The sequence below is a fragment of the Cavia porcellus genome, unplaced genomic scaffold (assembly GCF_034190915.1).
Source record: "Cavia porcellus strain 051 isolate PalLab524CR breed Dunkin Hartley unplaced genomic scaffold, mCavPor4.1 scaffold_31, whole genome shotgun sequence".
Lineage (NCBI taxonomy): Eukaryota > Metazoa > Chordata > Mammalia > Rodentia > Caviidae > Cavia > Cavia porcellus.
The window spans coordinates 11,591,206-11,605,854 of record NW_026947514.1 but is presented as its reverse complement, the minus strand read 5'-3'; the positions used below and the strand labels follow the sequence as shown (position 1 = coordinate 11,605,854).

General features: G+C 48.4%; 1 protein-coding gene across 1 annotated transcript; it reads left to right on the top strand.

Moving 5' to 3' along the window:
* The first annotated feature begins 272 nt into the window (after window positions 1–272).
* Serpina6 (serpin family A member 6) lies at window positions 273–12,781 on the top strand. The gene is made up of 5 exons (XM_013144386.3): window positions 273–370; window positions 4,247–4,874; window positions 7,778–8,048; window positions 10,988–11,135; window positions 12,468–12,781. Exons 2-5 carry the CDS (start codon window positions 4,265–4,267, stop codon window positions 12,654–12,656), a joined length of 1,218 nt encoding a protein of 405 aa, XP_012999840.3. The 5' UTR covers window positions 273–370; window positions 4,247–4,264; the 3' UTR covers window positions 12,657–12,781.
* Window positions 12,782–14,649: the final 1,868 nt, after the last annotated feature.

The following is a 14,649-nucleotide window of genomic DNA, read 5'->3' as shown; positions in this document are numbered from 1 at the left end:
CCTGACTCATCTCCACTGGAGCCCCGCAAGGGGCTTTCATAGACATCTGTGTCTGGCACTGGTGAGCTCTCTGCCCACTTCCACAGGGAAACCACAAACACTGGTGCAATTTCAGCCTCCTTTTTATATCAAATAATAAGGCCACAAAGTTAATTTGTGGCATTGCCATATTTACTCAAATTTCCTGGAAAAACTCTGATTGGCCAGTGGTTGGGGGTGGGAACCACTGCCTGATGAAGGCCACTGCCCCTCTCTAACTATTAACCAGCAGGGCAGCTGGCTAGCAAGATTTAGCGGGCAGTGTCTCCATTGGCTTACTGTACACGTACACAGCAGCAAGCCAGCTGAGCAACTCGAGCCCACGCTGACAGTGAGTGACTCCCTGCAAAACCTGGGGCTCACCTGCCTCTGCCTCTGCCTCTGCCTCTGCCTCTGCCTCTGCCTCTGCCTCTGCCTCTGCCTCTGCCTCTGCCTCTGCCCCTGCCCCTGCCCCTGCCCCTGCCCCTACCCCTGCTTCTGCACCTGCCCCTATGCCTGCCCCTGTGTCCTCCAGAACAAAACAATGGCTGCAGCTTTCCTGTTTGTTTGGATCCATTAGGGGAGCCAGCAGTGATACCAGGCCACTCTGGAGCACTTCCCAGGTCCCAGCATCTGGGAGTCACCCTGGGGTCTTGATTTCTCCTTGCAGAGGCTGAGGCTGAGGGCTGTAGCTAAGCTCCATTTCCATCCACTCCCAGCCTAGCAGCAGGCACAGCTGCAGAGAGAGGAAACAAGTGGCATCCCAGTGAAGGATTCCAGCCTGGGAGGGTGTGCAGAGCTGGCCCAGCACAAGGGACATCTTCCAACATCTCACACATGCATCTGCCACAACTCTCACCGAGTGACCTGGGGCAAGGACAGTGTAGATGGAGCTAACCCTCTCATTTTTTCTATGGCTGGGTACCTATGTGGGTTGTTTTGCAGTTCAATAGCTCTGAGGGAGGATCCAGGCTCAGAAGTCAGACTTCTGCTGGCCTTGGGGTCCCAGCCCTGTCCAGGCTGTTCGGCATCCTCGGCTCCCCCTTCTCAACTGTAAAATGGGCCCAGTGCCACACAACAGGAAGTCACCTAAGGCAATCGCGCATGTCAGCTGTGACTGGTATTCACAGATGTCTTATGAGGTGGGAGAGATCTGATCTCCTCAGGGACAGCAGGAAGGGAAGGGAGGTCAAGCCTGTTCCCGGTCTCATGCTGCCCAGGGTCCTTACCCAGGAGGAGATCACAGCCATAGACTGGGGTGGAAGTGACCAGCACCGAAGCAGATTTCTCTGCATGTGACATAGGAGAAGGGACAGAGAATAAGAAGAGGAAGGGTCCTCAGATATGGTGACCTAGCACATGAGTCTCAAAGGCCATGAAGGGGTGAGCCAGGCTAGGCGTAGAGGGGATGGGGCAGGGCCAGGACAGGGGCTCAGTCCTGCAAGGCTCAGCAAATATCAGGGGACCTATATGACCTGCACAGCATGACAGTGTGCTGTGTGCCAGGAGAAGCCTGCAGCTTGAACTTCCAGGGGCCAGATCAAGACTAGGGGCAGGACTGTCATCAGGGCCGGGCTCATGAAGGCCCCCAGGCCAACTCACAGTGGGGATCAGTTGCATCAGTCTCTGGGCAACAGCGAGCCAATGAAAGCTTTTCAGTGGAAATTTTAGAAAGAAGCAGCTGGCAGCAGAGGAGAGAGGGGTTGGAGGAAGCTGAGCGGAAGGTGAAGCCCAACCAGAGACCAGACAGAAGCAACTGCTGAGTCCAGCAAGGGGCACCGCACCCCAAACTTAGGCTGTGCCCCGGGACTGGAGGAAAGGAGACAACACCACAAAGCAGGCCAGCAGGCATGGGGACTGTTGTTGCCACTGTTTTACATGGAGAAACTGAGGCAGAGCTTAAACAACCTTTCCTGTGTTACTTAGTGATTAAACAGCAGTGCTCTAAATCCAGCCTGCCATGCCACAAAACCCAGGAAAAGGGAAGAATTGCACTTGAAACTTAGGAATCAAGGTCAGAATTCAGATCTGGGGGTGAAGACCCAGTAAAATCTGGAGTGGGGAGCAGGCCCCAACCATTATCTGTCATCAAGTAGAAAAGTGGGGGATTTCACTCTGCAGAGCTAAGGAGAGTCAGGCAGGGAGCTCTGAGAGAGGGACCAGGGACTTAGGGGTGCCTGCACCTGTTCTTTTGAGGTTTGGGTTTTGGAACATCCCAGGTAAGAAACCCCTGAGGGGTCCAGGGAGATGGGTGGTCTTGGAGCTTCCTTATTTAAACACTGGTTTAATAAGGGTGGGTAGGGAGAGATTTGTGAGAACAGGGCTATGTGGTTATAGAGGGAGGGAACCAGGGTGAGAACCAGGTGTAACCCCCAGACTCAACACAAGGCCTGAGAATAGAATGGGGCCTCTGGCAGGAGTCTGAGTCCAAAGCCTCAAAACCCACGAGCTCCAAGGTGCCCGGACAGAGCGTGATGTCTCAGCTCACAGACAAAGAGAATTTTCCCTCGCTCCACCCTTTGATTCTCTCTGCATCCTCAGTGGGAGGGCACCTGCTCCTGTTGCTGAGGTTGGCTCTCCTTTACACAGTTCACAGACACACCCTGAAACAACGTTCCACCAGATGCCATGGTATGAATGTCTGCAAATATTTACAAAGCCCATGTATTGAAATCTCCACTGTGGCAGTATCATGATGTGAAGTCCTGGGGAGGTGACTATTAGGAGCCGTGAGAGCTCGACCACTCCCTGCACTAAGTAAGGGGACAGTGAAAGAGTGCCTCCTATAAAGCTAAAAAGCTCTCTCCAAGCATCAGGTCTGCTGGTGCCTTGATTTTGGACTTCTCAGCCTCTAGGACTGCTCTAAAGAGCATCCTATAGTATTTTTCTCATAGCAACCTGAATGGACTAAGACGCCAGCAACCTGGGCTTCCCTGAACCCAGTCAAGTGAACCATGACGTCCCTTCTGCCAATCTCAGTCCTCTGTAGAATTTAACCCATTTATAGTAAAAGTACTGATAAGGAAGGGCTTACTTCCAACATTTTGCTATTTGTTTACTATGCATCATCTGGCTTTTTATTTTTTTTATTTATTTATTTTTGTGTCTTTTTGAGACAGGGTCTCCCTATGTGGCTCAGTCTGGCCTTTGTAGCCCAGGCTGGTGTCGAACTTGTAATGATCCACCTGCCTCAACCTCCCAAGTGCTGGATTCCAGAAGTGCACCACCACACCCAGCTCTCATCTGGTTTTTTAATTCCTCATTTCCTATATTATTATACTCTTTTTTATTTAGTTTACTTTTGAAGTGAAATGCTTTGGCTCTCACCCTCTTTTACACGCATACTTTAGCTATTTTTTGTAGTTGCCATAGCGATTATGGTTAACCCTGTGAAGTACCATACTCTAAATTTATGACATGTTAACCTAAATAACACATAAAACTGCTTCTCTGTAGCTTGATCCTTACTCTTGTTCAGTTATTGATGTCACAAATCATATCTTCATGCGTATGTCCCTCCAAAGTATACATTAATAATTGCTTTTACATATTATATTTAACAACATATAAAAAAGTTATATAAACTAAAATTACAACCATACTAACTTTGAAAACTTCCCAAGTACTTAACTTTACCAGAAATTTTTATTTGTTTAATCTAACTTTCAGGAAATATCCAGTGTCTCTTCTTTTCAACCTGAAAAGAGATGGATCTTTTAATTCTTTCTGGGCAGATTTTGAGCTCTCTCTGCTTTATCTAGGAAAGTCTTAATTTCTTCCTTGTGTTTTTAAAAAGATGATCTCACCAGCTATAAGATTCCTGATGGAAAACTTTATTGTTTTTCCTCCAGCATTTTAAGTGTATCAAAATAGATATGCAATATTCTGGGTGTCTAACCTCACTGAGTATCTTCTTGTGGGTGTCTAAACTCGGGTTAATAATATTTACTTTATGTTTTGGTGATAAATAGATGAGCAAAATTAAGCAAAATACCTAGATCAGTCTTGAGTGGCCAGAAGGCACTCCATCAGTCACAGTGCACAGAAGTCACCTCTTCAGCTAGGGAAGCTGAAGCCCAGAGCCCTGCCATGCCTTTCCTCAGGTCACACAGCCTGTGTGGAGGGAGGGACTGGGGACAGAACGGGGTCTTCACCTATCTCCTGTGGCATGGAGCTCCACTGACCAGGCCACCACCACAGCCTCTCATGAGCATTCTTGACTTGGCAGGGCCCAGCCATCCTGACCATGCTGCAGATCCTGTTCACCTGTCTCCTCTGCCTGTGCACCTGCGGCCTCTGGACCGCCCAGGCTGAGGACCCCGGTGCCATTTCCAGCACAGAGAGCCCTCACCGGGGCCTGGCACCCACCAACGTAGACTTTGCCTTCAGCCTGTATCAGCGTCTGGCGGCCTCGGCTACAAACAGTAACATCTTCATCTCCCCTGTAAGTATCTCCACGGCCTTGGCCATGCTGGCACTGGGTTCCTCTGGACACACTCGGACTCAGCTTCTCCAGGGCCTGGGCTTCAACCTCAGCACGACATCAGATACCGAGATCCACCAGAACTTCAGAGAGCTGCACCAGCTGCTCAGGGAGTCAAACATGGGCTTGGAAATGGCCACGGGCAACGGCTTATTCCTTGACCACAAGCTGCATCCACGGGAGTCCTTCTTAGCAGACATCAGACACTACTATGGGTCAGAGGCCCTCACAGCAGATCTTCAGGACTGGAGCAGGGCCAGCAAACAGATCAATGAGTACATCAACAATAAGACACAGGGCAAACTCGTGGATACCTTCTCAGAACTGGATGGTCCAGCCAGCCTTATCCTGGTCAACTACAACTTCTTCAGAGGTACCCACTCCCCACCCCATGCTGACAGGGCCCCGACACCACTGCTGGGAATAGCTACAGCTGTCAGAATCTAGGGCAAGCTTTGGGTATTTGATTTCACAAAACATTTAACCACAGCGTTGCTGGGAAAAGGGACTGTATCACTTTACCAAATGATACCTAGCAGGATAGAGCTACTCGACCAGGTTCCGAGTTTGGTTTGAGGCCCACGCATGTTACCACGGACAGACTGGCTGCTTCGTGGTCTACAAAGACTGACTGAATACTGACGTGAGACAGGCTGTGGATCAGGGACCACACATCTAGCTTTGAGCCAGACAGTGCCTGGCTCATGGTCTCCCTGACAGACACCCCCACAGCTGCCCTGTACCTACCACTGCAAAGGCCATGACCAGCTCCGACCAGGCCCACTTCCCTCAAATGCCAGCTCCCATCGGTTTGGAGGTAGTGCTGTTTCCAAAGTGCCGTTCATAAAACCCTCCAGGAGACTTGTTAATATTACAGACTCCAGAGCCCAGGCCAGATCTACTAAAGTAGAACCTCGGTCGGAAAGGCCTGTGGTGCGTGGTTTTATCAAGCGCTCCCTGTCTACCACCCTTAGGTCATTTATATGATCAGGCAAATTGGACACAAAACAAAACAAAACTGAATTCCTTTCTGTAGTGCCATGGTTCTTCAGACTCCTGCCCCAAGGACATTAGGCAAGGCCTGGGGGTGTTTTGGTTGTAACAACTGGAATAAGGTGAAGTGTGCTACTGACATTGGGTTAAGTAGAAGCCAGGGTGGCTTTGAAACATCCTCCTCACAGTGCACAGGATGCCACTCCCGAATGTCCAAGATGACGAGGTTAAGAAGCCCTGGGCTAGGGTCCTTTGGCTCTTCTGTATTCTCCAGCTTATCTCCACATTCTCTCTCTCTCTTTCTCTCTCTCTCACACACACATGCACACACACACACGCACATGCACATGCTCATTTTAGTCACACCAAATTCTTCTCCCATCTTGAACTACACCTGTCCCCCGGGAAGCCTGAGTGAACCTCCTAATGTGGTTGTAATGGGTCACTGCTGATTTCATGACTTAAAATAGCACACACTGTTATCTGGCCATGTTGGAGGGCAAAAGTCCAAAATGAACTACACTGGACTAAAATCAACATTTGACCCTGGCTGGTTCCTCCTGAGGTCTGGGAGAGAAGACATTTCCAAATCTTTTCTAGCTTCTGCAAGCTGTGTGTGATTCTTAACTGAGTCTCTTCTGCCTGCAAAGCCAGCTGCTCCCAACACCACATCTGCTGTGACCCTGGCTCTCCGCCCTTTTCTTCTGCTCGTAAGGACCCAGGGGTTTACACGGAGACACGTGGATCATCCAGGACACACTCCCACCTCAAGGCCAGCTGACTAGCAACCCTAATGCCATCTGCATCTTTATTCCCCCTTGACATGTAACCCAGAGTACTCAGAGGTTCTGCTAATTAGGATGGGGCAGTCATTATTCCTCCTGACTCAAATGCCACCCCCTTTTGTCTCACGGACACCTCTCAATTTATCCGACTCCCTAAACCATCTTCTATCCTTCAGGTCTTAGCTCAAAAGCTGCTTCCTCTGGGAAACTTTTGCTCTTCGTATGCAGTTGCCCAGACCTCATTATAGCAATAATGTTTCTCTGCTCTGTCACTGGGGCCCACAGGACTCAGCTTTAGTGCTGCAGTCGTATTCAAAGACATGCAGGAGAAACAGCTGAATCAGGAAGCACCATAGAGAAGCTCTGCTTCAGTTTCACACACAACAGACTTCCTTCCACTGCTGTGGGAGGACCCTCAACTTACCTTACTTCCTGTGATACTGAGTTAGTGTTTGCAGTGCTGGAACTTGGAGAGGTCACTTGGGATGGACCTGGCAGAGCTCCTGGCTCCCTAGGCTGTGTCATAGCTTGCTACCCTGCATCCTCCAGCCTTTCCCCATTGTCTCCACCAAGAACCAACAGCTGTGACCATATAATCCATGGGTCTGCAGGCACTGAAATAGAGAAGGGACTGCTTGGAGCTGTGTTCTGGCCACCTTGAAGCAAGGACATAGTGCTCCTGTGACACTGCAGCACTTGGGGTCAAGGGCCACCTGGGACCCACTGGAGTCCTCAGCCCTCTCCTGACACCCTGACATGGGAAACTTTAAGCTAGAAAAGAGACCCTGGTGAGATCCAGCCAGTGTCTTTAAACATTCTGCCACATCAGAGCCCAATTTGGGAGCAATATTCTACCCATCAGAGCTGACCAGTACTGCAAGGTAATGAGTTCCCCATCCTGAAGCACACAGGGTAGACAATGACATCATGGTATATGTGGTCCAGCCAGAAGTAAGAGGGGAGAGTCCATGACCCCGAAGGAGCCTTTCCACCCTAACTCTGCATTCAGGAAATGTGGTCTGGCATGAGGGGCCAGGTTGCAGGTCCAGGCTGCCAGGGCAGATGGAATGGATGGTTGGTTCATCACAAAGCCAAGGGCCCTTCCAGGGACACTGAATTTGCAGCTTGAGGTCTAGCATCACTTCCAGAACTCTAAGCCAGGGGGTCAAGACCAAGTCCAGTTTGGGTGAACCCTACCCCTAAACCCAAGGCCCAGCATCCTTGTGGTCTTCCTACCCTTTGCTGTGTTTAGGAGCCAGCCTTAGAAATGGACTTAACCCTCCATCCATTCCAAGAGGTAGGGGCTGGACAGGCTTTAAATATCTGGGAGGAGCAGCATCTTATTGGAAGTCTCTGGCAGTTATTGTAGGAACATTCTGCAGCAGGCTGCTGGGTAGCCTGGTCATGGGGACAGCTGGGCCTCCCAGGAGGCCACTCAGAGGGCATGTCCCACCCTTTAGGGCCTGACTGCTGCTTGCTCTCTGCTCCCTTTGCCCAGGCATATTGAAACACCCCTTCGACCCAGAAAACACCAGGAAGAAGGACTTCCATGTGAACGAGACGACAACGGTGACAGTGCCCATGATGTTCCGGTCAGGCACTATGAAATACCTGCTCGACCCAGTGCTCCCCTGCCGGCTGGTGCAGCTGGACTGCACGGGCAACGCGACCATCTTTCTCATCCTTCCGGACCAAGGGCAGATGGACGCAGTCATCAAGGGGCTGAGCCGGAAGACAATCCGCCGGTGGGAGATTTCCCTGACCAGTGGGTAAGCCCTCCGCCAGCCCTGCCAGTCGGTTTCTGTGGTGCGTCGCCATGGTGCATCTTCGTCTCCTTCCGCAACTGTGGGCGATGCTCACATTGCCTTCTCTGCTGGGGCCTCATAGCCTCTGAGGTTCCCCTATCTGGAGGTCATGCTTACTTCCTTGTGCATGGATCACAAGGAAGTGCATGTGAGGTCCCCCTGTCCTGTGAGTTTCATAGCCTCCCTCTCTGTGGTCACATTTTTGCTTCAGTTTCCTAAAGTGGCCTCGCCAGCCAAGCAGTTCCGTGCTATTCCATTTTGCTTACTGAAACCAACACTTGCTATAGCGTCCTGGGGGACTCTGTGAAGCACAGTGCAAATGATCATTGGATCTTAAGTCACCAGAGGCTTTGGGAGACCCCACCTCCCTCCTGCAAGCAAACATCTTCGGAGGGACAGAGTCCCTAGAGCCGTGGGGGGAGAGACAGTGTATGTGCTACAAGCGCCCAGCGGAGAAGGGTTGAGCCTGTGGCTGGCAACGTTAAGCATGTTTGTTTGTTTATTAAACACAGAGTCTAAGTCGCTAAACTGCCCAGTCGCTAAACTGCTAAACTGGGCGCGAATTTGTGATCCTCCTGACTCAGCCTCCCAGAGTGCTGGGATTACAGATTAGCGCCATCCCTCTGGGTTGCTTAAATCTTTGTTCCCAGTTTGCACCCCGTTCGCCCCCTCCCCTCCTGCAAAAGCAATCTGTAATCTAGGTATACTGTCACCAGGGGACGATAATGAACTATGATTCAAACAAATTCTGTACTTTACCAAAAGTTAAGGCGAGGGATAATCCGCCACCCTCAAAAAAAGAAATATACTCCAGGGTGGAGGACATCAGTCAGCAACTCACACCCTGCAGCCCCATGCCTCGCCTTCGGAGAGCGGCTCAGCGCGCAGGAAGGTGGGAGGGCCTGTCTTCCCGCCCACGGGGACCTTTGGGGGGGATCCCCATCCCGAGTTTCAGCCTCTCAATCTGGAAAACCAAGGCAGTGGTTCCGAAGGTGTGCTGAGGGCGCCCCCTGCTGGAGAGCATGGAGCCTCGGCCTGGGGCTCGCGGACACCTTCCTGTGACCGGCAGGGGAGGGAAGGGCAGGAGCAGCCAGGGCCTCCCTCCCTTCACACCCGCGCCAGCAAGTTCGTGCGAAGCTGCAGCGCTCCGGCACCCGGCCGCCGGCTCGGGCTTACCCACTAGCACGCAGCGGGCAGGGCGTAGATCCAGCCACACTGCATCGGAGGCATGGTTGGGGCCCCGAACCCCGGAGGTCCCTCCCAGCCTCTGTTTCAAGCTCGGGCTTTCTGGGAATGAGAAAGACTTTTGTTTTCCTTTATGACCCTGGGAGGTGAACCAAGACCTTCTCTTTGAACACCATACATCTACCATCACGCCCCTCTTTAAAAATTTCTGACGAGATGCTACAGTATACGAAGTTAGACTCAAATATTTCAAGGAAAGAGACACTATGGTAACTACTATTAATGTCAGGCTACCTGGTGGTGAACACAATGATGCTTAAATTGTTCGGTTCTGACCTGTGCTGTACTATTGATATGCTCTTTTTTTATTTCAATCTCCCCCCCCCCCCGCTTTTTTTCCTTTTTTAAAAATTAATTTATTTCTTAGTATCTTTTAATTAAGGGAAAACTAAAAATAGCGTGATATATTATAGTAACTTTTTTGTTTTCCTACTAACCTGATTTGAACCCTTGTATTATTCTCCACATCTTGTTCTGACTGATTTTATTATATTCTGTTTTGTTTAATAGTATCAAATTTGAGGGTATAGGTAACCACTTTGAAGGCAACCAGAAACTCTATGATGCCCATTATGGTTTAACTATTATCTTCTTTGGAACTCCTGGAAGGTCTCCAATCTGGGTTTTATTGGTCTCTTTCTGTACTGTTTTGTTCAATTCTCTTATACCAGCTGATATAGGCACCTCTTTATAGGATAAGAAGAGGCATAATGGTAACCATTGTTGATCACCTAGTAATCTCTTTTAGCACTATATACTATGTCCATGCTCCTGTTCCAACTGACTCTGTTTTGCTTTGTCACATTGGGGGTTTTTTTTGTTGTTGTTCTGTTTTGTTTTGTCCTGTTTCTTGTTTTATATATATATTTTTCTTTTCCTCTTTAAAGAAAAAGTTATAAGAACTGTGGGAGTAATGGAACCCAAAATGTGTGATTGTTAGCGTAAAATAGGGGGGAAAGAAAGTGATCTAAAGGATACAACTGCAAGAGTATTTAACAGTGTAGGATAGAAAACCATATTACTGAGTTTTTGTTGGATCATTGAACAAAACTGTCTGCAATCTCACTGTATTAATATCCACTTTGTATGCTTTAATTTTGTAACCTGGACAGCTGTTTCTGAGATGACAATATGTAATCTATTTACTAGTGAATTCTTACTGTATATTTTTTTCTCTTGAAACTCTGTATTACTTGTAGCCTTTTACTGTCTTGCTTTGTCTTGTTTTGTTTTTCTCTTTAAAGAAAAAAATTATGATGAGGTCTGGCTACATCACTAACTTGCCTAAACTGGCCTCAAACTTGGGCTTTCTCGGGCCTCAGCCTCCCAGAGTATTGGGATTAGAGGGGTGTCACTATGGTCAGAAGGTCTTCAGGGACCACTGTCTTCGATGCCCAGTGGTTGAGCTGTATCACAGGTGAAATCAGCTCAAAGGAACCACCCAGCAGGAAAGAGGGCAGCTCAGAGGCCTTAGAGGGCTCTGCCTCCCGGAGCAGGGCAGCAGGCCCTGCTCTCCTGCTTTCTCCCTGTCCCCAGTGAGCAGGTCAGACTGGGAAGCAGGAGCAGGAAGAAGTGGAGTCCGGCTGGGGAGGACAGCAGCGCCCACCCACCGGCAGGCCCAGCCCAGGCTTCTAACCTTGCCTGCTTGTCCCGAGCAGCCTGGTGAACCTGTACCTGCCGAAGTTCTCGATCTCCAGCACCAACGACCTCAGCGCCCTGCTGGCAGACCTGGACTTTGCAGCCCTGTTCTCTAACCAGGCCAACTTCTCAGCCATCACCCAGGAGTCTCCGCTGGAGCTAATAAAGGTAAGAAGCATCTTGGGGAACCCATCCTTTTATATTTTTCTTCCTCCAAAATCCACAATAAAAATAATAATGATTACCACTCATTCCCAGCCTTAGAACCCAAGTCTGGGTTCAATCCCCTCCACCTACAATGAGGTAAACTGAGGCTTGTGTAGAACACATGACATCCTCAAGACCAAACAGGGAGCTGGTAACAAGGATGGGCCATGTCCAAGGACCTAGACACCCCACTAGGCCACCCAGGGGGTGCTGTGCAGCGTGAAGCTATTGTGGTGGCTCTGTGAGCAGCCCGTGGCACAGAGGAACAGGAAATGGGGCCAACATCAGATGGAGACTACACTGCACTTGTACCCAGTCACACTCAGTGTTCTTCAGCCTAATCTTCTGCTGTCCTCTATGTGTTTAGAAAACTTTGAATTGAACCCCTACTGTATGCCCCAACTGTGCTAGGCTCTTGGCGGCGTACCTCGTCACTCTGATGTGGCCCCCATACTTTAAACACAAGGGCTTCGCAGGCACGATGGTTGCCACTTGGTGAATGCATGTTGTACAAGCAGACAAGTAGACTCAGACACATCAGCCATGCCTTTTAAGGTGGGGAGCACCCCGGTTTCTCAGAGGAGGAAGTCCTGACCTCAGGGAGGGTAAAGAGCTTGTTGTTGGTCACACAGCTCGTAAGAAAGTCTGGCCTCGGGCCTGCTGACTCAAACCTCATTTTCTCAAGACCTAGTGTGGGGCTTTTGGTCTTGGCCCCACCTAATCCAGCCACAGTGCCTGTCACAGCCACCCGGAACCTGGGAGCCTGGCTGTAAAGGCTTATCCCACAAGTGTTAGGAGCACACCAAATGTCACCTGTTGATTAGCCAGACCATGATCTGCCACAGGCTTTCCCTGCAAGGTAGCCCATCTTTCTCACTGCAGAATTCCTTCCCAAGGAACACAGCCACAGAGATTTGCATGTTTAGCTTCTGCCTGAGCTTCCCTGTCCAGAGTAGGTGTAGGCACTTTTCTTGAATTGAATGCGGTATTCCTCCAGCAGAATGGGCAGAAAGCAAGGTCTCCCTCGTCCCGGGCTGGACATGGGGAGGGGCACCCTGGGTGGCACCAAAGCCTGGTTCAGGATGTTACAGGTCCAAGGGGAAAGCACAGCTTGGACAGTGGCTAGAAGTAGAGGGTGCTGGATTCTTGTCCTGGGGCTGCTGCTCAGGCAAGAAGCCAACAAGTGACCAAGGCTCTGCCTCAGCTCCATGAAGTGGTGACCACACAACAAGGCATGGATAGTGCTGGGCGTATGTCAGGGACTCACCTCCTGCCCTCCATGACTGACCACAGGTGGTCCACACAGCCTTGCTGAGGATGGACGAGAGCAATGCAATGAAACCAGCAGACCCTGCGGTCATCATAAAGCAGGAGTATGAGGCAGCGGTCACGTTCGAATTCAACCATCCCTTCTTTGTCATGATCTTCGATCACCTCACATGGAGCAGCTTGCTCCTGGGCCAGATTATGCACCTGAGCTGACAGCACAGCCTCCTGGGAGCCGCTGCACCACCTGGCCTTGGGGGACAGCCCTCTTCTGTCTCCTCCACCAGGCCAGAGCCGTCCCTACCTTTACGCATCTTGTAATAAAAAACAATTGTTGCAGACCTCGGTGTAAGCATGTTTGAAAAGGGAGGCATCAGGATACAGAAGCGACACAGCCCTAAACCCCAGACTTGGGTATTTTCATTCATCAGGTTGCTATAACAAAGCACCACAGGCTGGGTGGCTTACAAACCACAGCAATTTGTTTTGCATAGCTCTAGATGTGGAAAGTCTGGGGTCAGGTGAAGTCAGCTATGAGGTCAGTTGTGAAGTCCAGCTCAGTGGGATCTTGCCACAACCCATGTGGCTCTCGAGGTTCTTGGAGTGAAGGACATGAGAGTGTGAAAAAAATAAAGAAGAGACAAAAGCTGGAGCCCTTATGCTCCTGATGGGAGAGAAGGAACTGCTCAATCACTGTAGCATCTTTATTTATATACCCCATGCACTGGGAGGAAGAATATCAATTTCAACCCCATTGCCTAGCAACTTGTTTGCCTGGCTGGCCTGGGGCTCTTGCCTTCTTGGTGCTGGAACAGCTGTTTTTGTGGCTTGTTTTGGGCTCTCTGTGTTTTCAGGACTGGCTTTGCTTTAGCCACCCCTCCCTCCCTCGTGTGATCAATCTCCAGCTTCAATGACTCCCTATAGGATCTCTTGCATAAGGGCTCTAATCCCATTCATGAGAATCCTACCTTCATGACCAAACACCTCCCCAAGGCCACATCTCCTCTGGGCCAATCACTTTCTTCTTTTTTTATTTTATTTAAGGAGAAAAAGAAAAAAAAAAACAGAAAAAGGGTACAAGGTATACAGAATTTCAGAAAGAATAAACAGTAGGAAATCGTTAGTTAATAGATTACATATTGTTATCTTAGAAATAGTTGTTCAAGTTACAAAATTAAAGTATATAAAGTGGACTTTCAAACAGTGAGACTGCAAACAGTTTTGTTCAGTGATCCAACAAAACTCAGTAATATGGTTATCTATCTTACACACTTAAATATATATGCGTTATATCCTTTAGAACACTTTCTTTTTTTTTCCTTTTGTACAATAACAATTACACATTTTGAGTTTTATTACTCCCACAGTTCTTATTACTTTTTTTTAAAGAGAGTAAAACCAAATGTGACATAACAGAACAGAGTCAGTCAAATCAAAACGATGGACATAATAGATAATGTAAAAACAAAATATAAGGTGATCAACAATGGTTACCATACTCTTGCTATCTTAAAAAGAATTGCTTATATCATCAGTTATAATAAAATTGAGCAAAACAATAAAGAATAAAACCAAAACATTGGAGACATTACAGGACTTTAAAAGAAGATAATAGTCAACCAGAATGGGCGTCATAATGAATCTTATTGTCTTCACAGTTGTTGCCTATACTTTTGAACTTGGTACTATCAAGCAAAGCAGAATAGGAGAAAATCAGTCAAAACAAGACGGTGAGGGCTATACAGGGTTTCAAATCAAGTTAATAGGAAATCTACGTGGGTTACTATAAAGTATCCTATTTTATTTTTCTCTTAATTAAAAATAAAAATAAAAAAGTAAATAATTTTAAAAAAGGAGATTGAGATAAAAGAGGGCATAACAACAAAACAGCTCAGGTCAAAGCATAACCATTTAAGCAAAATAGTGTTTCACCACAAGATATCCTGACAAAAAGTAGTTACCATAGTGTCTCTTTCCTTGAAATCTTTGAGTATAACTTCGTATACTGTAGCACCAAACGTATCAAGACAATGTAAAACCATTCAAGAGAATGACATTATTACAGGGTATTTAGAACCAACTATCAGAAAATGAACAATGGTTTCTGTATAATCTCCTTGTCTACAAAAGTTTTTGCTTATATTATCACATATAATAAAATCCAATAAGATACAACCTGTTAAGACTGATGGAGACAGAAGAATAAAAG

Bases quoted from the DNA above. Each gene is read 5' to 3' on its own strand.
- Serpina6 (XM_013144386.3), top strand. From the start codon at position 4,265: ATGCTGCAGATCCTGTTCACCTGTCTCCTCTGCCTGTGCACCTGCGGC. The intron at 4,875-7,777 runs GTACCCACTCCC...CCCTTTGCCCAG, and splicing joins CAACTACAACTTCTTCAGAG to GCATATTGAAACACCCCTTC. The intron at 11,136-12,467 runs GTAAGAAGCATC...GACTGACCACAG, and splicing joins CTCCGCTGGAGCTAATAAAG to GTGGTCCACACAGCCTTGCT.